General features: G+C 33.4%; 2 protein-coding genes across 3 annotated transcripts; both read left to right on the plus strand.

The window, feature by feature from the left end:
- The first annotated feature begins 3,599 nt into the window (after window positions 1-3,599).
- On the plus strand, window positions 3,600-7,486 carry LOC133846963 (procathepsin L). 2 transcript variants are annotated; one of them, XM_062281671.1, is made up of 5 exons: window positions 3,600-3,755; window positions 3,829-3,980; window positions 4,041-4,427; window positions 4,544-4,704; window positions 7,256-7,486. In XM_062281671.1, the coding sequence occupies exons 2-5, from the start codon at window positions 3,969-3,971 to the stop codon at window positions 7,449-7,451; spliced, it is 756 nt and encodes a 251-aa protein (XP_062137655.1). In that variant the 5' UTR covers window positions 3,600-3,755; window positions 3,829-3,968; the 3' UTR covers window positions 7,452-7,486. The 2 variants fall into 2 exon arrangements, with proteins under 2 accessions (XP_062137655.1, XP_062137656.1); XM_062281672.1 differs by lacking the exon at window positions 3,600-3,755 and having other exon boundaries at window positions 3,795-3,980.
- Window positions 7,487-8,592: 1,106 nt separating this feature from the next.
- Window positions 8,593-25,056, plus strand: LOC133846962 (uncharacterized). The gene is given in 8 exon segments (XM_062281670.1): window positions 8,593-8,674; window positions 17,029-17,138; window positions 19,607-19,962; window positions 19,964-20,025; window positions 20,028-20,153; window positions 20,156-20,339; window positions 20,341-21,472; window positions 24,615-25,056. Coding segments are annotated over 7 exon segments (2,247 nt in total). The 5' UTR covers window positions 8,593-8,674; window positions 17,029-17,039; the 3' UTR covers window positions 24,903-25,056.
- The last annotated feature ends 629 nt before the right edge of the window (window positions 25,057-25,685 follow it).

A 25,685-nucleotide genomic window follows, 5' to 3' on the forward strand; every position in this document is an offset into this window, starting at 1 on the left:
CCTGCAGTTCCATGGGGTCTAATGTAAGGACTTATTTTACTGACCCTAATATGTTGCACTATTTCACTAGTTCGTGGTAATCGAGGCGGTGGCGATTGACCCTATTTGCGGACATTTCATACAAAAACGGAAATTAAGAAACGCATGGCTAGACGCCACTTTGTAAGTAGTGACTGGCTCCTGGTAAGCGCTTATTTCACCAGCAACGAACTAGCGTTCAGAACTGCAGGGTATGTATATTTATTATCACATTTATTATTCACCTTGTCATGAACAAAATCGATGCAATGACAAAAGAGAAGTGGGAAGAGGATCTCGACTACACGAAGATTCCATTGTTAATAGATTGTGAAACCATGCTTAATCGTCGATATCAGCATTTGTCAGCTAAGCACTCGACCAATTCCGATAATCAGGTTCACATATGTTGCTGCATATGTTATATATTCTGCGACCACAAATAGTAGAGTGTTAACTACCCTGTGGAGGTCATGCTGTGGGGCATGATGTGGAGCATGATCGACCATCTACTTCGCATGTGCATGTGACCGCGCTCTATAAAGAATACTGGTCGTTTTGTAGTAAGACTGTTGTTTAAATCAGATCTTTACCAGCTTTTTGTAACTCTTTGGAGTTGTCAAGCTTCGGTTTTTGTCGATTGAAAAATGCCTAACTCGAGAAAACTCATACCTTTGAGCGAAGAGAGACCTGTTCAAATGGACCTGGGAACCACGGTCCCCATTTGAAAGAGAATGTCCCACAAAAATAACATAAAGTGATCTTTTCGGATCCCTCTGCTTCTTTTTAACCACCAGGCATACTTTAATCAATTCGTAAAAGTCTCCTTTTTCATATTTTAACCACTGGGCATAATATGTTATAAGACCATTTATATAATTGGTTATCACTTTGCGAGCATAAAATAGTTAAAAAACAAAATTCAGTAGACAGGTTTGGATTCACGCTTTTGTCTGTCTGCTTGTCTGTTGTTGTTTTGGTACATAAACAAATAACTAAAGTTCTATGATTTCTAAAAATTTGTTAAAGTTATTAAAGTTATTTTGTATAGAGAAAACGCCTACTTACTACGGGTCGTAAATGCTTTGGCTGACAATCTGATATATTTTGTGGTAAATTCTCTCAGTTCTCTATAAATATGCAAATTGCAGTCTTTGGTATATTTTTAGTATTTTGTGGTACTGCATTGCCAATTTTTATTCAGTATGAGTATCGGGTATCTCACAGCTGAGCACACTTGACTGTAGCTTTCTTACTTGCTTACTGTTTATTTTGCGCGAATTATATTAGAATGAATTGCTAACAGTAGAATAATGCTTAGTTTTGCATTTTGTCTCGCTAGGAGCACGTGAATGTGCATACTATGTATGTACATCAGCGTCCAAGAATAATCCTCATCGACTTTTCGACAAATTGCCAATATGAACGTTTAATGAACGTTCATAGCTGTTGTATGACACGTGACTCATACTATTTTTAATGACCAATTAAAAATGCAGTACACCTATACTTCTATGCCTTTTATATACTTATATGTCTATACAAATGAATTACCTACCCCTAAATATTAAAAAACCAGCGATAAGAAAAGAATTTTCGGTAAATGTGCTTCAGAATACCACCTATTAAATCTTTCTCGCGCATCCAAATGTCTTATCAAATAACTTACACAACTAAACAGAAAATTTTCAATTTTTCTTTATTTATTTTGTGATAACATTTTTCATAAAATAATTGATTTTTTGAATGTGTTGTCGAATAGTAAAATTATTCTCAATAAAATAAATATTTCTTCCCGCTAGCCATAAAGTAGGATATTACGACATTGTAGCAATAATAATAATATGTAAGTACACATATGGAAATGAGTAATATGCAGAAGGAGGCATATCTTCCGCAAAACATACATAGATGTTTTCTAGGTCCCACGAAAATAAAAACAAGTAACAAAGTTACAGTCGAGTGTGCTCGACTGTGAGATACCCGCTACCCATTTTGAATAAAAGCAAAATATTGCGAAATTTTTTCAAAATATACCTAAAATACTAAAAATATACCAAATTGTATTTTTGTTATACCTATATAGTACCACATTCAAAATATACCTTAGACGACATAATATACCAGATTGTCGGCCAAAGCAACTAAACCCCTAGTAAGTAGCCCATGCAAAAGTATTTCTTTAATAACTTCCAAAATTTTTATCTGATACTATAAATATTATGGTACATACCAAAATTCGCAGCTCTAGCTCTAAGGTTACGCTTGTTATTCGATTTTTACAGTATTTAAGAAATTTTTGTATATAACAAAACCGCCTACTGCAAGCGGGACTTTCTTTGCCTGACAACATTTTGTATTTTTTCAATTTAGTACAATATATGTATGTAGTTACATGTATACATATATGTATATATGTAGATATGTATGTATGTATATTGTATATTACTACTATTGTAAAACAGGCAATAAAAGCAGCCTATCAGAAGCTTTAAAAAAAAATGAATATTGTAATGTTTTCAAAAATCTAAAGAATCTAGAAACATATACTGAAATTCATAATAACAAGATGAAAAATTTCCATTATCAAAAAATGATAATTTGTTTTGGCTATATTAATGTAACATCCAATTCAAGACTTTTGGTTTACGTATATACATGCCCAGTAGAGGTGGAGAACTATCGATAGTCTGCGATAGAAACATATACTGAAATTCATAATGGCAAGATGAAACATTTTCATTATCAAAAAAAATGATAATTTGTTTTGGCCATATTAATGTAACATCCAATTCAAGACTTTTAGTTTACGTATATACATGCCTAGTAGACGTGGAGAACTATCGATAGTCTGCGCAATCGATAGTGATTGATAGTTTCCATAAAATCGATTATCGACGATATCAAGGAAAATCTATCGTCGATAGTGCAGTAAAAGAAAATAATTTAATTAGTTTTTATAATATTTGTTGAAAGAATGAGAGTATGAAATTGGTTTTCCAATCTCTATCTGGAAATAATAAATAATTATTATTCAAATAATATTAATTTTTATTTTTAGGTTTACGTTAACTGCTATTTATATATTTATTTCAACCAATAATTTTGTACGCCTATTTAAACCGATTTGTCCTGCTTTGCTGAAGACGTTCTCCGAGGATGCGGGTATACAAAGAAATTTGAAAAATATCGAACACTATCGACGATAGCGATTGACCATGATTGACAGAGAAGGAGATCGAACTCGAGAACTCCCTCTGTAGTTTTCTTACTTATTTCAATAAAAAAACTTATATACTAAATCGATTGTTTGTAAATTTATTTAGTTAATAAATTCCCATTAATTTCGAATGTTTTCTGCTTGGTAGTATTTTAGCTTATGTTTTTTTTCAGAATATAGCTTTTTCGGGCTCTCATCGCTAACGTTGGTGCCCTGTTAAAATTGTAATAGCCCTATGGGCGTGTCTAAAAATTTGCTTACTAAGATGGTAATATTTGTATATTATGAAGTCAACGTGCTTCTTCAATTACTCATTTTAGAGTAGAGATTACAAAAATTTTGCTAAACTGCCAATGTAAATTACGAAGCACACATCAATCAAATTATTTATTGAGCTGCAGCTATGCGATCTGCTATAATATTAATAAGTTTATATATGTTGGTGAATCGAAAGTTTATTACATGCAATCATAATAAAACTTTCCAAAAATATTCGGAAGAATTTGAAATTTTTAAGGTTTTACGAAAATGGCTTTCCTGATAATAATTTAAATAATTAAAAATATTCAATCGTCAACATATTTTTTCAGCGACTTTATAACAAAAGTTATAAGCGCATATACGATGAATTCCGAAGTTATGAAGCGTATAAAATCAATAAAAAATAATCGCTGAACACAATAAGGATTACGAAAATGGAAAAACTAGTTTTCGATTAGCGACAAATACAATGGCAGATATGGTATTTGATATCAGTATAACAGTAAAAATCTAATTATGAAATAAACTATTTTATTTACAGAATACTAAATTATATCTGAAAAGCTACTTGCGATTATTGCGTAATCATCCGAATGAGACGCTAGATATTATGGCTGATGTAGTCGGATTGACATTAATGAGCAATGTTCCAGATTCTTATGATTGGCGAAAGCAAGGATTTGTCACATCGTCAAGCAATCAAGAAACATGTGGATCTTGCTATGCCTTCAGCATTGCTGAAAGTATTGAAGGACAGATCTTCAAGCGTACAGGCAGATTGCTAAGTTTAAGTGAACAGCAAATAATCGATTGCAGTATACCCTATGGCAATCGAGGATGTATTGGCGGATCACTTCGAAATACCTTAAAATATCTACAAGCAACCGGTGGTATTATGAGATCTCTAGATTATAGATATACGGCGAAGGTAAAATTAAACAGCAATCAAATATGTTACATATGTAACATAAGAAAACCATATCTTTTGATCCTGTAATCTCAACATAAAACACTTTAAATTAAATAATATTCGACTTCTTACAGAAAAAAAATTGTCAATTTGCATCAGAGCTGTCTATTGTCAATATAACCTCTTGGGCCATTTTGCCTGCTAATGACGAAAATGCAATTCAAGCTGCTGTTGCACATATTGGGCCAATTGCAGTATCCATAAATGCAACTCCCAAAACCTTTCAATTATATAGGTAAGAAAAACATAATATATACAGGCTGTTTCCCGAAAATATTTTGATTCGGAATAATGGGCAATGGTGTTAGACCAGTATTCATTCCAGTTATTATTCTGAATTGACATTTCGCGTGCAAAAAATTAATATAAAATATATATATATATAATAGTATAAAATACATAATACATAATAGTATAAAGTGTAGCTACATATGTACGTACATATGTGTCTATAATGTCTGATACCCTATTTAGACCAAGGGCATTTGCTTCAATGATGTAGTTCCATAATGCAAGTGCTTACATCAAAACTGCATCACGCTAACAGCTGTTTAGGGGTGGAAAGGTATATAGAATCAGGCAGAAATAAAAATAATAAAACCCAAACAAATCTTCCGAAAATTAGAAATTTAATAAATTATGCTACACTGAGGATATTCTAAAAGTATTAGTATATATATATAAATTGAATTTATTATTCAACAAATGACTTGACTTATTTACGTTTTACATCTTAATAAGCAACTTGTCCACTAACTATCCTCAAGTGAATTTTCAAGTTGTAAAATCTACCATGTCACAACTCAGTGTGCATGAGATACAGTTTTCGGTATTCGAAATTATCTTATCGCGCAGTGTGCGTGGAACACATTTTTAGGATGTTATATTTCTTGTCCAGTGTTATTATGAAATATAAATCGACCTATGGACCTATATTTATTTAGTCTTAGGCTAGCTCGGTGCATTTATTAGTAATTTAGAGGCATAAAGAATGTGTGGAAAAATGTAAAACAAACTGTTCCCAGATGAACAAAATTTTGAAGCGGAACAGCAATATATTTCGCTAGTTCTTCAAATTTTAGAGTCACCTTTATGACCCTAAATTTGGCACGGATTTATGGCAACACCACTTAAGCATTTGTCTATTAAATAAATGCAATTATTAAAAAAAAAGATGAAATCAGATTCATTGCCTATCTCTATAGCAATAATAGCTCAAGCACAAATAATTGCAACTTGGTTGCAACACCACAACATTAAGCTTCACGGGAAGCTTCTCACACGGGGAATTCTGATTTGACATCCACATACATTCCGGTATCGGAGTATCGATACGCGTAAGAATTGTTTTTGCTGGGAATTGCGGAACGAAATTAAACCAAAAAGCACGTCCTTTTTATATAGAGTTGCGCGGAAAAACACGATTTTGGGCTTCTGGGTAAAGCGCTTAAATATAAAAAAGAAAGCTTAATCCATTTGCGATTACTAAATATACTGAAGGCTATATTTGGTTAACGTTATACTATTCAAAATATTCCAAGAGCACAAGTATGCCAAATTGTCAACTAAATCAGCTAGGCCCAACGGTTGTTGCCGCTTGTTCCCATATACAATGTTTTCTTTTAAATAACTCCTAAAACTTCTCTGGTTTTGACTGTGTGTAGCAAACCGTGGCTGTAGCTTAAAAATTACTCCTGCTATTCGAATTATTTTCAATTTGCGGGGTGAAAGAATGTGTGGAAAAAATGTAAAACAAACTGATCTGTCGGAAATGACTCGTTCTGCCTATGGGGTATAATGAACCACTGATTTTATTCCTGATTGATAGAATACAAGTTAGTTAAAATATGATGGTATATGACAACGCGCGGCTGCTCTTCAGTTGTGGCGACCTGCGGAGATTCTCCAAGAGGCGGTGATCAACACTTGAATTGAATCCTCTGCACCCTGAAATATAGTCACTTGTAATCTGATTAGATCTGGTAAAATTTGTTTCCTATAATATTTTACAATGTGATATTTTCATGAAATATTATTTTGGATTAGAGATAATGCAGCCTGTTTCTTACTAAGAGGAAAATAGCGAATCTCAAGCCCATCCCTTTAAAGCAATCAATAAATCAACAAGGAATTTAAGATCTCTGTTGAAAAATGCCGCTTTGAAAAGTGTGTGTGTGTCGAAGCAACAAGTTTACTTTGAAAATGCTGCTCAAGCAAAGTTTGGGATAATAGGCTGTTTAGACTGAACTGCATCATTGACATTTTCGTTAAATAGAACCTTGTACCAAATCATTTTAAGAGGGGACAGCTAATGGAGCTGCATCATTGATCAATGATTCTGAAAATGTGGTCAATATGGCTAATATTTTGGTATATGTATTTATCTAAAAATAGGCATAAGAAAGTCTTTAAAGAAATATGATCGTTGCAGAACAAGTTGCTCATTAAGATGTGAAACGGAAATAAGTCAAGTAAATTGCTAAATAATAAATAAGACTTATATCTTTTGAATGCGCTCAGTGTCGCATAATTTATTAAATTGCCAAAATTTTGGTTGATTTGTTTCTATTGCCTTTGTCATTCTTCTACCTGCCTGAGTTTGTTTATTTTTTCACCCATAAACAATTGTTCGAGTGATGCAGTTTTGGTGTAACCATTTGCATCAAAGAACTGCATCATTGAAGCAAATGCACTTGGTCTAAATAGAGTATAAGCTGATATTTGATATAAAAAGTTCTCAGATTTGTTGTCTTACTACTTCATAAACGTTTGCTTTTTACATTCAGCAATGGTATTTACAATGATGTGTCCTGTTTGTCAACTTCCGTAAATCACGCCATGTTAGTGATTGGTTATGAAAAAGACTATTGGATACTCAAGAACTGGTGGGGCGAACAATGGGGAGAAGCTGGATATATGAAAATGCGGAAAGGTATTAACTTATGCGGTATTGCAAATTATGCTGCATATGCCATAGTTTAAACTAATTACAATAGATATATAAAATAAAATAAAATCGATTTTGTTCTCAATATTATTTGAAAGAAAAGCACGATATATAAAAACAAGAAAGAAGAATATAGAGCTACAATTCTTATTAGACAACACTTGCAGATCAAGTTTGTTTTAGATTTTACCCTCGCCCCGCAAATAGGAAAATTCGATCAACAAGCGTAATTTTGATTTTTGGTACCTACAATAAAAATACAGTATTTTAGATTCTGGAAAATCTTGTTGCGATCAGAATCAAAATTGAATAAGTAATTTCAGAATTGTGGCAAAAACGGAAAAACTGCAAAGGAGTCCTAATGGCTCTAGCTGATAATCGATATATTTAGTACTCTATAAAAATAAAAAATAATAAAAATCAAACCAAATTTGAAAACATCAACAGCAATTTGTTTTATTGTTGTTTCCTATCTTGTATTAAAAGCCCAAGTTATATATATAGATGTTTTACAGACAAATATGTTTTACGAACGTTATTTATGTATTTAAGCCTGATTCCTATGCACGTACGAACACATTTTTATCCCAATCTTACAAATTCAATAATTCACTTAACTTTTACATAGCGATTCTATTAAGACAAGTTAATTAAATTAAAAGCAATATTCACAGTTCGTTGATTTCCAAATACCAAAATACGTGTTATGTGCAAATTATGTCCATAATTGGAGAATGAGAAATTAAGGGTGAATTCGGGAAAAAAGTATCGTGGGTGAATTAACCTAAGGAAGCGCATGCGCATACATAGATAGAATCACGCCCCGATTGCGGCGCGCAATTCTCATTGGCGTGCCAGTGATGTACTCTAAGATAACTTCTTTCATTGGTTGGATTTGAACATTTGCTGTTTACTTATTGGGCATTCCAGTAGTGTCAATTAGGATGGTAACTTTCAGGACTAGCGGATATTAAATCGATGTTCTTATTTAGTCTTTGTGGATATTCCGTGACGCGAGATTTCGTCAATACACTGCGCTTACTTATCAAAATGTTCTGATAATTAATTTCTTTGTTTAAAAAATGCAATAATACGGTGTAAAAGTGTGAATCTACGAACACTTACAATGATATATATGATTAATAAACTTTCAATTAATGATAATCAAGGTGAACTATAAATATATTCATATCGAATATTTTGGTTTTAAATATGACAAACGATTTAGGTACGTCTGTCTGACCGCCTGCCTATGAAAGTGTATTGATCTTAAATTCTTCTTAAATATTAATATTGGTATTGACACTAGGTATAAACGTTCCATAATTTGGGAAGGCTAAACCAGTACGACCACTTAATGTCGAAGTATAGACCTTGTGACATCTGTAGCATTCAAAATAGACATTTCGTGTGAAAGCTCATTTTAGCGCTGCTTTATGCCATATGCAGTAAATGTTGCGCATCGTCTTGGCGGTTTCAATGAAGTGGAAGTTTTTGATCAAAATTAATTAAAAAAAAGATTTGCATTGCATGTACTCCAAGTAATGTATTGTAAACATAGAACAACGTATTTTGAAATAATTCTAGATATATACGAAAGATATCTAAAAGATCCCACCACCCTTTCCATAAATGCAATGGCGAATGCAGTAGATAACTGAAATGTTCACCCAAGAATTGAACATATTAATAATTGATCTTAATTAAGCTAGCGTTACGTTACGTTCGCACTATAAAATATTAAACAAAAATTAAAATTAGTTTTGAGGTTTTCTCAAAAATCATACTACTCTAAAAAATTGATCAATACTTTTTATACTCGCTAAGCTCTAGGATAAAACGGTATTATTACTTTGTGCCTTCGTCAAAGTCATCTCCGAACCCATAAAGTATAAATATTCTTCATCAGCGCCCACAGCCGAGACTCTGCGGCCATGTTCCTTTTTATATCTGTCCGTCAGGCTTTTTGAACACCTACATACATAGATCTCAAAGTCTATTTCATATGGAGCAATATTTTTTGATAACATGCAAATTAAGTTTTTACTTAGATTAGTTTAATATTTTTAATTTAAAACCACAAAGCAAGCGTAGCAATCATAATTATAGTATTTATGATTTCTGAAAACGGTACCATGTTTGCAAATGGATATACATTTTAAAATGTGTTTAAAAATAATTGTATATAGCAAAAAACGGCGAATGCAATTGTTGTGTTCATTGCTTGAGTTGACAATCTGACTTATTTTGTACTCTAGGTATATTTTGAATGTTATAATACATATATTGATATTCCAAAAATTTATTTTTGTATTTATTTAGGGTATCAAGCTGGTATATTTTAAAAATATCCCACATTGATTTGCATTTATTGCAAAAGGGAAGCGGGTATCTCACAGTTGCACACACTCGGCTGTCTTACTGGTTTTGTTTCTTATTTTGAATGTGTTGACATAGCCTCGGGCCTTCTAACCATACGAAATAGTAAAACATCCTAAAATATAATTAAATTGTATCCATTTTTAACAAAAGCCCAATAGTACGGTATTATGATAAAATTATTGAGAGCTATATTTCGTATATCGATTTATTAGTACTTTCATCATATACCAAAGATTACTAAAATGTAGATGTGTATAAATACAGACAGACAGAGAGCGGCTTGACAGATTCTTTTCCCCTTTTTAATTGTAAATTTTCAGCTCTATCATTAAAGTTAATATGAAAAGACCTTTTTATTCAAATATATACATTAACGTTTGATAAATGCAACAAGTAAGAAAGTTACAGTCGAGTGTGCTCGAGTGTGAGATACCCTCTACCCACTTTGAATAAAAGCAAAATGTTGCGGTAATTTTCTGAAAATACACTCAAAAAAACACTAAATGGTATATTTGGTATGTCGAAATAGTACCACATTCAAAATATGCCATAGAAGGCACAATTTACCAGATTGTCAGCCAAAGATACTAAGACCCCAGTAAGTAGGCGTTTTTGTTCATACAGAAGTATTTCTTTAATAATTTCCACAATTTTTATCTGATCGCAACCACATTTTCAGGAATCATAATTACTATTGTTATTATTGTACAAACTAACAAGCTCTAGCTTTAAAATTACGCTTGTTATTCGATTTTATTCATTTGCGGGGCGCAAGTAGGCGTTATAAAAATTTGAAACAAACTTGATCTGCGTGGAAACGTAACCAATGCTGACGAAAAAAATATGGCTCTATCTCTTTTAGTCTCTGAGATCCAGTGTTTCATAGTTATAATACCCTTCTACTTTATGGGTAGCGGGTATAAAATTGGCATTGGCAAGCCCAAAAGTTGTTGCTGCTGTTTGCAATTGTTGCATAAAAATTACATTCATAATAAGTTTCAAAAAATTTGTCATTCGACATTCGCAACAATATAAAATAAAATAAATAAATAAAATCGATAAATTAAATAAAACCTTTGTTCTGTTAAATTCAGTATCCTGACTGGGTACAACTGAATATTTTTAATTTTATGTTTTATACCCGCTACCCACAGGGTAGAAGGGTATTATAACTTTGTGCCGGCAGGAAATATTCTTGATCAGCGTCAACAGCCGAGACGATCTAGCCACGACCGTCTGTCCGTATGAAACACTGGATCTCAGAGACTATAAGAGATAGAGCTCTAATTTTTTCGACAACATTTGTCATATTTGCCCGCTGATAAAGTTTGTTTCAAATTTTTGCCACGCCTACTTCTGCCTCCTAATTTTGGTACATACAGTAACTACTATAGTAGTTATCCTTGCTGAAAATTTGGATGCGATCAGATAAAATTGTCGAAGATATTAAAGAAATACTTTTGTATGGACAAAAACGCCTACTTACTAGGGCTCTTAGATGCTTTGGCTGACAATCTAGTATATTGTGCCTTCTATGGTATATTTCGAATGCGGTACCATATCGATATACCAAATATATCACCTGGTATATTTTTAGTATTTTTGCAGCATGTTTGGTATATTTTGAGAAAAATACCGCAAAATATATTTATTTTATTCAAAATGAGTAGCGGGTATCTCACAGTCGAGTACACTCGACTGTAGCTTTCTTACTTGTTTTTAATATTTTGAGATTATTACCGCAATATTTTGCTTTTATTCAAAATGGGTAGCGGGTATCTCGCAGTCGACTGTAGCTTTCTCACTTGTTTTTTATCTTTTCTGTATCGACTGGTGTAGCTTTTGAAAAAGTCGTCTCATTAGACAAAGTAAACTCAATTATCCGCGCATTTCATTTCATTTCAAAATGTTAATCGCCAAGCAATTTAACCCAATTAAATATTCATGGTGTTTTACATGTAAACAAAAGACCATCGAAGGTCTCTGTTCACAATGTAATAATATCGTCCCGCCCTTAAATAGTCACACATACTCTGATAGAATTATTTGCCTGTTGGCAGTAACCACTCAACCGAATTATTGCCAACTCATCAGTGGGTATTTTAGTACATTTATCTGTCCTCAACCTATCGCTATCGTGTTCCGGTTTTCGTTTCTCTCTTTGTTTGTATTTATATTTGAATTGGTATTCGTCAAAAGGCATATGTTTTCAAATTTCAACAACCCTCCGTGGAGTTATTTTGAAATTCAATAGCCCATATTACACAAACAATATATTCACCTTTCATACCCTGTATTTATCCAATGTAGTTAAATATAGAATTAATACAGCTACATTTATTTGGTTTTTAAAATGCATTCTAAAGACACATCTTAATATTAACTTTAAGATAGCGACGATTAGTTTGAAAACTTTTTTAATTAGATAATTTACAAAATTCTAAGGTATCATATGGGCCATTATTGATTAAGTACCATTTTTTGTTTGCTGTTGAAGGAAACTTGAGAGTAATCAACATGGTGTGAACACAGTGCCCACCATACATTGGCAAGTATATATAAACAAAACACTTAAACTAATTGAAGTTAATTGTAGTGACTTGCTGACGTGATATATGAATTATTACATAATCGTATGCACATATTAGGCTCCCACCTACATAGGTACCACATACAATCGTCACCACCGTTTATAAACTCATAATTATTTAAGCTTATTTTTATTAATTATATTACAACAAGTTGGCCACGGTTGCAAACTTAAAAATTATTTGATTAAAAAATCGTTATCCAAAGGATAAAATAACACCATATATGTATTGATTAGAATCAGATAAGGACGATATAGCCATATCTGTCAGTATGAGCATTAAACCTCTAATGCTAAAAATCAAAAACAGTGCTGTATTATTATTAAAATATACCAAATCAATATCCCAAAAATAAATCAAATATCCCATAAAAATTGCATAAGAAATATTTGTATATGACAAAAAGGCCGCTGCAGTCAGCTAGGAGCTGTGTTATTTGACAATTTGTCATCTTTTTAACTCTTTGGTTTATTTTTAAAATACTAGACTAGGCATATTGAAAATGTACCAATATGAAAAAGTGATCCAATGTACCAACGCATAAAAATGTACCAGTTTTGGTACATTTGTACCAAAAGTGGCAACCGTGGTAATAGTATATGTATATGTAGATATAAAAATATTACGTTCGGCATATTTTAAAATTCCTCAGTATATTAATTTCCCATATCTTTAGAGTATTCCTGAACAGTTTTCATTTTACTAAAAATGGGTAACGGATATATAACAGTCAAGCTCCCTCGACTGGTAGCTTTCTTACTTTTTTGTTATGCGGGCAACAATAACAAGAGCTGTTTCAAAAATTATAGCTTTACGCATATAGTCTCTGAGATCTAATATTTATACGAACACGAATATATCTTTCCTGTAGTCACAAAGCTCTTTCGTCTGCTCTATGGGTACCGATTATAAATACTATTCGAATACCTAACGTTTGATGAGAACACTTGCCAGCTCAGTGCATAACATTACAAAAACGGTTTCAACGCATAGTCGGTTGAAATAAATACATATTTCAATATATGTAAGTAATATATGTAATTAATTTATAGTGTTAAAAAAACGATTTTTGATTTTGTATACTCTCTGATCTATCTTTTGAGATAGCTCCTTTTTCAGGTTTTAAACATTTCTCTTTGGTAGAATGATATACAGTAGATTCCGGTTATAGCGACTTTCAAGGGACCGACGATTTTACATCGTTATACCCGGAAGACGCACTAACCGAAAGGAGCAAAACAAATTTTTGTTTTTTTTATACCCGCTACCCATAGGGTAGAAGGGTATTATAACTTTGCGCCGGCAGGCAATGTATGTAACAGGTAGAAGGAGGCATCTCCGACCCTAAAAAGTATATATATTCTTGATCAGCGTCAACAGCCGAGACCGTCTGTCCGTATGAAACACTGGATCTCATAAGAGAGAGAGCTATAATTTTGTTTCGATAGCATTTGTTATGTTTGCACACAGATCAAGTTTGTTTCAAATTTTTGCCACGCCCACTCCCGCCCCCGCAAATCAAAAAAAATCGAATAACAAGCGAAATTTTGGTACATACTATAAATACTATAGTAGTTATGATTTCTGAAAATTTGGTTGCGATCAGATAAAAATTGTGGAAGTTATTCAAGAAATACTTTTGTATGGGCAAAAACGCCTACTTACTAGGGATTTTAGTTGCTTTGGCCGACAATCTGGTACATTGTGCGGTCTGTGGTATATTTTGAAAGGTGTCCTGTATCGATATACCAAACATACCATTTGGTATATTTTTAGTATTTTCGGTATATTTTGAAAATAATACCGCAATATTTGGCCCTTATTAAAAATGGGTAGCAGGTATCTCACAGCTGAGCACACTCGACTGTAACTTTCTTACTTGTTTGGCATTATTTCGCTGATTTTTTTCGTCGCAATATCCGGTTGAATTCTGAAAAATTTCGTCGGTATTAGCGGTTTGTCACTAAAAGCGGAGACATTCTAAGCGGAGGCCCTTTCATATAAGTTTGTATGGGGACCAACCAAGCCATCGAGTTTTCGTCGTAATAACCGGTCGGACACTATAAGCGGAGTCGCTATAACCGGATTCTACTGTAATACCAATTTACCACTGAAAAATCAGGTTTTCATAATTCCATCATCAATTACTTTTAATGTAAATGAAATGTCGCACATACTTGCTCTGTTTAATCCCCAGCAATATTGATATGGGTGTTGTTATCATTATACCCGCTACCCATAGGGTAGAAGGGTATTATAACTTTCTGCCGACAGGAAATGTATGTAACGTGTAGAAGAAGGCATCTCCGACCCTATGAAGTATATATATTCTTGATCAGCATCAACAGCCAAGACGATCTAGCCATGTCCGTCTGTGTGTCTGTCCGTATGAAACACTGGATCTCAGAGACTATAAGAGATAGAGCTATCATTTTTTTCAACAGCATTTGTTATGTTTGCACGCAGATCAAGTTTGTTTCAAATTCTAGCCAATCCCACTTCCGCCCCCGCAAATCAAAAAAATCGAATAACAAGCGTAATTTTCAAGCTACATCTTGTGTATACAACAATAACTATAGTATTTATGATTATTGAAAATTTGATTGCGATCAGATAAAAATTGTGGAAATTATTAAAGAAATACTTTTGTATGGGCAAAAACGCCTACTTACTAGGGGTCTTAGTTGCTTTGGCCGACAATCTGGCACATTGTGCCGTTTATGGTATATTTTGAATGGTGTACTATATCAATATACAAAACATACCATTTGGTATATTTTTAGTATTTTTAGTATTTTCGGAATATTTTGGAAATGATACCGCAATATTTTGCCTTTATTAAAAATGGGTAGCGGGTATCTCACAGTCGAGCACACTCGACTGTAACTTTCTTACTTGTTAGTATTATTGTAGTATATTCGGTATATTTTGAAAATGATACCGCAATATTTTGCCTTTATTAAAATGGGTAGCGGGTATCTCACAGTAGCTTTCTTACTTGTTTTTATTTTAATTTGAGTTTCAAGATCTAATCAGAATTGTTAGTAGTTTTTAATTTTAAAAAATGTTTTATTTATTTAAGAAATTCTAATAAATTTTCTATCAGTGTATAGTTCTCTCTATTGTCATACTAAACTCACAATTAGTTTTAAAAACTAATTTTAATTAAACTTGTTCTTAAAACTATTTTAATGAAATTTCTTTTGAAATGGAGTGCCCTTCCCAAGAGAGTAAATAAATATATAATAATATAAAGAGAATAAACAATTGAATTGCTATTTAAAATGTTATACACTTCTAGTTTATAATACATAGAAATATACACATTGCAGTTTTGTTGAACCACCCTTGATACTAACCTCGGACAATCATCCCCGAATATTTTGATTATTTTTACCGACTAAATAAGTACATCTGTCAGACTTGTTAACAATCTGCTATTTTTATAAATACCAAACAAAATTTTGTCATTATTTACCTCACTGGTTTGTAATTCGTTCAACCCTCTGTCTTCCTCCCTTTTAGACAAGTTAGGAAATCCCATAATCATTTGTTTCACTTTTGGATTTGGATTGCGAGTAAACTCAGTAATCTGTACAACAACATTTACCAAAAAATGTACGTAACCTTATTATCTCTATCGAATTGTCTCTAGGGACAATCTCCTTTTCAATTATGCTATTCACACGCGTAATATAATTGAATGTGGGTGGCATCTCATATACAGGGGCGGATACCAACTCTGATTTTGAAACCGATAAATTTTGTATACATTTGTTATACACAAAAACAATACTGGGGGCGTAAAATATTTCTTAAAATATGTTCAAATGTATGTAAACTAGTTTGGTAGCCTTCCGTACCTAACTAGATGCCTAACCTATTAAATTTCTTTGTCGTACTATATAACAAAATTCGTATTTGGAATAATAATAACGTTCATTTCTTTGTTTTCTTTGATTATTACCACAGCTCATAACTTTGTACCTGCAGAAAAATTTTGTAATAGGCAAAAGGAGTCATATAATATATATATTCTTGAATAGTGTTAACAGCCTAGACGATATAGGCATGCCCGTCACCCAAATCAAGTTTGTTTCAAACGTTTGTCCGCCCACGTAAATAAAAAGTAGAGTAACAAGTGCGATTTTGAAGCTAGTAAGTATGAGACACTTGCTACCCATTTTCAATAAACAAAAACAGCGCGGTTTTATTCTTAATATATTCCAAAACAATATTAAATAAATCTAAGGCTAATACTTATAATACTTTAAAAATATATGGTATACGCAACCAAACAATTATTATGACATAAGTAACTTTGATTTTTATAAGATTAAACCAAATTTTCTGCACGCATTAATAATTATAACTCTAGCGGGTATAAAATGTTTTATGCACCCCTACTTACCAATATCTCTTTTGCAAATGTAATATTGCCCTTTTTAACGAGGTTGCAATGCTCCCCGCGAAGCCGGTCTAGCCCAATCTAACCTTTTCATATAATAATTTTATATTATTCATTGGCAGGTGCTAATAAGGTATTAAAACAACATAAAACATTCCAATAGATCGAAAAATAATTAGTAATACCAAATGCTGGAATACAATAATAAAATTATATTTTTTAATATTTCAGAACTATCATAAATGGCGTTTCCTGAGCCCATTGGGAGATCTCCACGATCTCCAACTCACTTAAATGGAATGGAAAATAACCCAATAGCCGTAAACCAAAAATTAAATAACGTGCGTCGGTTAAAAAGTCATTTCTCGAAGAATCGAACTTTTTGTCTTTTAAGTTCTTGATTTTATAATAATATCACTTTTTGGGTGATTTCGGTATTCCCCTTTATATACATACATAGATATATAACAAAACCACATATTAATTAAAAGAGCTTATTCTTCACTTTATATATTTACAATTCAATCTTTTCACATTGTACAAAACCACCCACAACGAATATTTCAAGAAGTAATTAAAGAGTAAAAATAAAATAGACTTACCATACATTGATAAAAAATGGAGCAAAAACAGTTAAGCAATTGCCCTAAACGAATATTACATTTAATCGATACTTATCCAAAAGGCCCAATCAGTAAACATTACTATGCTTTCTGAAATAATTTATATTTTTTAAATATTTAAACGCGAACAATATTTGTACATAAAATAATCTAAATTTAATGTCATAATTACATATCTATATGTATATTATATATGTAAATTGCGCAAGTCATGTACATGTACATACATGTGTAGCCTTATTAAATATATTCGACATCCCTTAACTGAACGACTCTTTTGCAGATAGAATTTTTAGTGTTAATAGAGAGAATAAAGCTACAGTCGAGTGTGCTCGACTGTGAGATACCCGCTACCCATTTTTAATAAAGGCAAAATATTGCGGTACCATTTTCAAAATATACCGAATATATTGTAAAAATACTAAAAATATACTAAATGGTATATTTGGTATATCGATATAGTACACCATTCAAAATATACCATAGACGGCACAATGTACCAGATTGTCGGCCAAAGCAACTCAAACCCTAGTAAGTACGAGCTTTGCCCATACAAAAGTATTTCTTTAATAACTTCCACAATTTTTATCTGATCGTAACCAAATTTCCAGGAATCATAACTACTATAGTATTTATTGTATATACCAAACGCAACTCTAGCTTTAAAATTAGGCTTGTTATTCAATTTTTTATTTGCGGGGGCGGAAGTGGGCGTGGCTAAATTTGAAACAAACTTGATCTGCGTGCAAACATAACAAATGCTGTCAAAAATAATTATAGCTAGCTCTCTTATAGTCTCTGAGATCCAGTGTTTCATACGAACAGACGGACAGACACACAGACGGACAGCCGGACATGGCTATATCGTCTCGGCTGTTGACGCTGATCAAGAATATATATACTTTATAAGGTCGGAGATGCCTCCTTCTACCTGTTACATACATTTCCTGCCGGCATAAAGCTATAATACCCTTCTACCCTATGGGCAGCGGGTATAAAAGTAAAAACAATCGTTTGAGCGTTTGACTCCAACCCAACCCATGAGTCAAGACAAATGTTTCCCTTGAGCGTTTACACTTTACGTGATCTGATTATTTATTTCAAAGACAGACAATTGGCAATGTTATATAAACATTTTTCTCCGTTACCATTAAATTAGTTATCTCACAAACGAGTCGTAAATATTATTTTATCCTGTGCACATTAAAAAGAGTAGCGAAGTGTATTTTAGCTTCAGCCAAATAAAAAATCATAGTATTCAATAATTATATGATTTTAAATGCAATAAAAGATACAATAATAGTACAAAAGTCAAAATTTGATGTACATATATATTATGCATACACAAGAGTGGAGCTTAAACACTATAGAAAATACATGTGTGAAAAAAAACTAACTAATATAAACATTTATTATACCAGCTACCCATAGGGTAGAAGGGTATTATAACTAAGGAGGCATCTCCGACCCTATAAAGTATATATATTCTTGATCAGCATCAACAGCCGAGACGATCTAGCCATGTCCGTTTGTCTGTCCGTATGAAACACTGAATCTCAAAGACTGTAAGACGCAGATCAAGTTTGTTTCAAATTTTTGCCACGCCCACTTCCGCCGTCGCAAATCAGTAAAATCGAATAGCAAGCTATAGCTGCGAATTTTGGTGTATACGATAGTAATTATGATTCCTGAAAATTTGGCTGCGATCAGATAAAAATTGTGGAAGTTATTAAAGAAATACTTTTGTATGAGCAAAAACGACTACTTGCTGGGGGTCTGAGTTGCTTTGGCCGACAATTTGGTATATTATACCGTCTATGGTATATTTTGAGTGCGGTACTATATCAATAAAACAAATACATTTGGTAAATATATATTTATATATATTTTGCTTTTATTCAAAATGGGTAGCGGCTATTTCACAGTCGAGCACACTCGACTGTAGCTTTCTTACTTGTTTTATTTCTATGATAATCTTTTAAACAATTCAATTATTTTTAAGATTCTATTCCCTGAATATATATTTTTTTGCTGCTTAAGTTCATATATTTTGCACACCTGTTGGAGTTTTTCAAGATAGCTCAAACGATGTGTTAAAAAACTTGTAAATACCGTATTACATTGTTTTGTTTTAATTTATCTACGGAATGTATATATAATAATAATTTTTTTTTTCTTTTTAATAGGTAAGTTCAGTATTACTTTATGGCATACCTATTGTATCACTATACATTGAGGGTCAAGAACGATTGTGTTTGGCGCAAATCTCAAATACTCTCCTAAAGCAATTCAGTTACAATGAAATCCACAATCGCCGCGTAGCTCTAGGTATAACGTGTGTGCAGTGCACTCCCGTTCAATTGGAGATTCTGCGAAGAGCAGGCGCAATGCCAGTGAGTTCGCGCCGATGTGGAATGATAACACGCCGCGAGGCTGAACGCTTATGTAAAAGTTTCTTGGGCGATAATACGCCACCACGACTTCCCGACGATTTTGCGTTCAACGTGCAGCACAAATGCGCCTGGGGATGTCGAGGATCTTTTGCCATCACGCTACAACTCATCACGTGCCAAATGCATCAAGTGTACCTTCTGTGGCATGTTTTTTCACCAAACAAATTCATATTTCATTCCCATCGACTAACCAGCAACGATCGATATATCCAGCCAGATGCGGCGAACTTCAATTCTTGGCGTCGACACATGACACTTTGTGGACATGGGCAGGATGAAAAATTGTGCATGCGTGGGAGGACGTGAAAGCTATGTTTAATGGTGGCACAAGAAAACGACTTGTAGGCTGCAGCAACAGTAGCCGAAATTCACCAAATTCCCAAGAAGGGTCGGCTCTAAAGTTACGAACATCAGCAGCAACCACCAGACTGGAGGCTACAACTGAATGTGAGATGGATGCTAAAAGAGAAGAAATAGAATATGCAAAAATCAATAGACCATCAATACAATTATAATACTGTAGCTGCCGCTGCTGCCGCCGTTGTTGGGGTGACAGCAACAGTAGCCACCACAGTTGGGGTGCCGTTCAATCTACACCATCGGTCACTGCGCAACGAGCACGATCTATCGATAATGCCACTGTCACGAAATTTCGTTGTCGATTACACAATGTGGCAACAGCACCAGCAACAGCACCATGGAAAACGCAACGAGTCTTGCCCAATGCCTTGGATAAGGCCGGAAATTAACTTCGTTGCCCCTTTAAATGCAACTATTGTGAAAAATGAATCACAGCATGCCACTCATTGCAACAACGCTATAGACAAGAATGTAAATAATAATAGCACGGAATATTTGGATTTCAATGTACCATCGATATTAAACTCATCCGCTTTTAAGCCTGTTGTGGCTTCCACTGCAATTGTATCGGCGTCTTTATATGCAACGCGCTCAAATGATTCGAACAGTACCATTTATAAAGGATCTGCTCAATCGACAAAAACATCAACCGTTTTTTCTCATAATATTAGTACTACTGTTGCAAATGGCTGCGAATTCCACAAACCTATATCTAGCGCTTTTTCGCCAATTTTAGATTCCATTAACATGTGCACTGAAATCGATCAACAAGACTCTAATAACACAATTTCCACCGCATCCAATGATCTAAAAAATCAATGTTTAAGCCCAACATACGACAGAAATATGACAAGCAATGCGGCCGACAATGAGGACGATGAAGTAGTCGATATTGAAACAACAGAAGATGACAATCAAATAGTATCTGTGTCTTTAAAGGATGATGGTGCTTTCAATGTTGTTTGCTCTTCTCATTCATTAGACTATGTATCATCATCCCTCAGTGCCGACCATTCGCCTTCTGGGAGTCCAACCGTCGATATCGATGTCGATGGATCCACTACTGATCCTGAAGACCAAATTGAGTTCAAATCAAATACTATACACTCACAAGACATAAACACGTCATTAAGTCGATCAAATATTAAAATGAATTACCATCATAATCACGAAAACGATAAAATTATTGTAAATGATGTTGAAGAAATTCGCCCAAGTTATTTTAAATATAGTAATGAGGTAAGAATTGCGATTAAAAATTATTAAAGAAATATTTTTGCAAAGTTTCATACATATGTATGTAATAGTCTCATTTTTCATAACCCCTAATTAACATATATTCAAATAAATACAGTTTTGGGAAAACATTTATTTTTAATACTACTCGAAGAATATTATAGGGTCATTCGAACAAATACTATTATGGGGAAAAATTAAAGTGAATTTGTTTGTTAAATGAAAAATGTTTATTTATTCTTCTAAATCAATTTCATCCCATTCAAACGCCAACGTTTTTCAAATCCTCGAAGCAAATAGTCCATTTCCGGTATAACCATCAGCGCCTTTTTCGGTTCAGGCTTTTCTCTTCAATCTTCAATCGACTCGAAACGTTCCCAGGGTGGTCTCTTGAGTTTTGGGAATAGCCAGAAGTCGCACGGAGCTAAATCAGGTGAATGCGATGCTTGCAGTGTGTTTTCGATATCAAACGTCCGGAACTCTCATCAACACGTTCTCGACCTTCTTTGACTTCGTTGTACCACTTATAAATATTTTTCTGCGACATGGCAATATCCCAAAGACCTTCCGCAACATTATTAACGTTTTCGCAGTCGAAATTTCATTGCGCAAACAAAATTTAAAAAATGCTCAATTAAATTAGACATTGAAAAAAAAAATGCAATTTGGTCTTTTGGTAAAGACAAGCATAAATATATTATCATAATGTTAAGGTTGTGTAGTTTAAATTGTACTTTACTCTTTACTAGGCTTCAAAATATATATTTCTACATACACATAGATCTCAGAAACTATAAGAGCATTTAAAAAGCAGATTAAGGCTTTGGAATACGCATTAATAATGATTTATTTGAACGTTGACGTACTAACGGCAGTACCATCAAGTGGCCCAGCGATACCAAGCACAGGCTTGTCGACGCACGGACAAAAAATAAATTTGTAAACGGCATGCATTAATCGAAAACTGCGAATAAATATTAAAAGACTAGTAATACTATACTAGGAAAGAAAAATATGTTAGGATATATGTATAAGAAGATAAAAATAACAATTAAAATCCCGATAAATATGCTAATAATAAGGTTTTACGCAGAGGAATAGACTTACTGAAGCAAACTACGTTATAGAGATTATTATAAATCACACACAGAATACAGATGGGATTATCGCAAGCAAAGCTAGTAGTTCTACGGGGAATGAGAAGAGGAAGAAAATTCCTAGTGATCCTGACCGGAACCGCAAAACTAATTTGATTTAACCACTCCAAGGAGTCTATTTCACAATTAGTTTATTTCTAAATGAAACAAGTAAGAAAGCTACAGTGTACTCGACTGTGAGATACCCGCTACCCATTTTGAATAAAATAAATATATTTTGCAGTATTTCTCTGAAAATATATCGAATATACTGCAAAAATGCTAAAAATAAACCAAATGGTATAATTGGTATGTTGATATAGTACCGCATTCAAAATATACTATAGACGGCACAATATACCAGATTGTCAGCCAAAGCAACTAAGACGCCTAGTGAGCAGGCGTTTTTGCCCATACAAAAGTATTTATTAATAACTTCGACAATTATTATCTGATCACAACCAGGAATCATAACTACTATAAAAATTATTGTATTTACCAAAATTCGCAACTCTAGCTTTAAAATTACGCATTTGTATCGATTTTTTGATTTGCGGGGGCGGTAGTGGGCGTTGCAAAAATTTGAAATAAACTTGATCTGCGTGCAAACATAACAAATGCTGTCGAAACAAAATTATAGCTCTATCTCTTATAGTCTCTGAGATCTAGGTGTTCATACGGACAGACACACAGACGGACATGGCTAGATCGTCTTGGCTGTTGACGCTGATCAAGAATATATATACCTTATAGGGTCGGAGATGCCTCCTTCTACCTGTTACATACATTTCCTGCCGACACAAAGTTATAATACCCTTCTACCCTATGGGTAGCGGGTATAAAAGCAGATTGCATGATTCTACGGTCAGTAAGAGATGAAAGGTTTAGTAATAAAAATATACTGTAGTAAGGTGGAAATCTAATATTAGGGTTCAAATTTTAACTAAATATCAAAAATTGTTTCTGCGCCGACTCAATCCTATCTTGATAAACCCTATACTAGAAATTCCAGACAAGAGATCCATACTAAAGAATAGGCCGAACCAGTGAGAATTCTTTCGACCACCGTTTTATGAATTCCAGTATACCCATGGCCCTAGTTACAATAGACAGAATGTATTTACCAAATTTTAGTTTTGCATCAAGCAAAACCCTTAAGTCATTCACATACTCTATTCGCTCTATAGGAGTATCATATAAAACAAGTTATTTACTTGGAGAGAACCCTATAGAAGGTCATAAGCTTATATATATAAGCTTATATAATAATTTGTTATAATCGTATAACCGCTTATAGTGCCCGACCAGTTATTGCGAAGAAAACTCGATGGCTTAGTTGCTCCCCATACAAACTTATATGAAAGGGCCTCCGCTTAGTAAGTCTCCGCTTTTAGCGACAAACCGCTTATACCGACGAAATTTTTCACAATTCAACGACGAAAAAACAGAGAAATAATGCCAACAAAATTAGGCATCAAGCGACGCTGTTAGAAATGTATGCAGTTATCAGTGATCGGCACTCTTGCTTGTGTGACTAGCAGCGACACGAAGGTTCTTACATTCTCACTACTCTCGGTTAATTTTAGCTGACGCCTTGTTTTATGCTAAGGAACATGCAGGTATACATAACAAGTTCTGTCGAAAATTATAACTAAGATCTGGGTGTTATATGGCTATGTACATATGTATATCGTCTTTGACTCCTCTGCTTGTTACAAATATTTCCTGCAGGTTGTGCAGGGTAGAAAAGTATTACATCACAAAGTTATAATATTTTTCTACCCCATGGGTAGTGGTCTGATAGGTATAAAACAACTGATAGTGAGCTTGCAAAGAAACGGATTAACGATAAACCAAAGAAAGAAAATGCGTTCGGTTACTATCAATTTTTAGGGTTCTCGGATTCTTGGTTGTTTTGTTATTTGTTGTGTTTTGCGAGCTGTGATTCCATATACTATACTAAATATTAGTACTTATTAATGTGTATTATTATTTGTGAATGATTTTAGGTTACTAAAGGAGTTAATGGAATGTCAAAAATATTATCTCGGAAAAAATGCGTAAATCCTCAAAAAAAAAATGGAAAACTATTGTCGAAACTAGATGCGGACAGCATTTTTGGTAATCAGTCCAGTTTACATATTCCCTTTCCAGTACTTTTTAAGTCGCATTTAAATTGTATTCGCCAACGCCACCAATTCCACGGACAATCCAGTCCCAACACGCCAGGTCTATTATATTGTTGTGATACCACTGGCAACGCGAATGATAGTAACTCGGATATACTAAACGCGTAATCTTCGAAACAAAATATAATAATTTTTAAATTTCATTTGTAAATTGATTATAACTAATATGTATATTGCTTAAGACTCGACTGTAATAAATAAAGATAAAGAAACGATTTTTAAATTATTTCTTATCATATCCCTTACAGAATAAATTATACAAATGAAATTGATGAAATTGGAAAAAGTAAAAAAGGGCAGTGTTACTTAGTCGTGTTTATTATATTTTGAAAATATTGAATAAATACAAAATGGGTTGAAGACAAGTGATGCAACCGTAGTTTGACATAAATGATATAGTACATATGAATGTACATACATATATAACGCGCTGTTCACAGATGAGCAAAATCGTGTTTATTCCTGCGGCGCCATTTTGTTCCATAGTTCCCAGCACAAAAAATGTTTAAGGGAATTGACACTCCGGTACTGGAATGTATGTGAATGTCAAATCAGCTATTCCACAGACGAACGAGTAGACCAGCTATTATTCACTCATAATAAAAAATAAAAAGAAAGCGTGTGAGGCCTCTCCACAAGAGAAATGGCAAAAATTAAAATTATGCAGTCTCAAGACTGCATATGAAATTTAAAATAAAACAAGAAAGTTACAGTCGAGTGTGCTCGACTGTGAGATACCCGCTACCCATTTTGAATAAAAGCAAAATATTGCGGTAGTATTCTAAAACATACCAAAAATACTTTAAAATATTAAAATTATTCCAAATTGTATATTTGGTATATCGATATGCCATAGGCGGCACAATGAACCAGATTGTCGGCCAAAACAAC

Source organism: Drosophila sulfurigaster, chromosome 4, assembly GCF_023558435.1.
Source record: "Drosophila sulfurigaster albostrigata strain 15112-1811.04 chromosome 4, ASM2355843v2, whole genome shotgun sequence".
Taxonomy (NCBI): domain Eukaryota; kingdom Metazoa; phylum Arthropoda; class Insecta; order Diptera; family Drosophilidae; genus Drosophila; species Drosophila sulfurigaster.

Bases quoted from the DNA above. Each gene is read 5' to 3' on its own strand.
- LOC133846963 (XM_062281671.1), top strand. The intron at 4,428-4,543 runs GTAAAATTAAAC...GACTTCTTACAG, and splicing joins ATTATAGATATACGGCGAAG to AAAAAAAATTGTCAATTTGC. The intron at 4,705-7,255 runs GTAAGAAAAACA...TTTTACATTCAG, and splicing joins AAAACCTTTCAATTATATAG to CAATGGTATTTACAATGATG.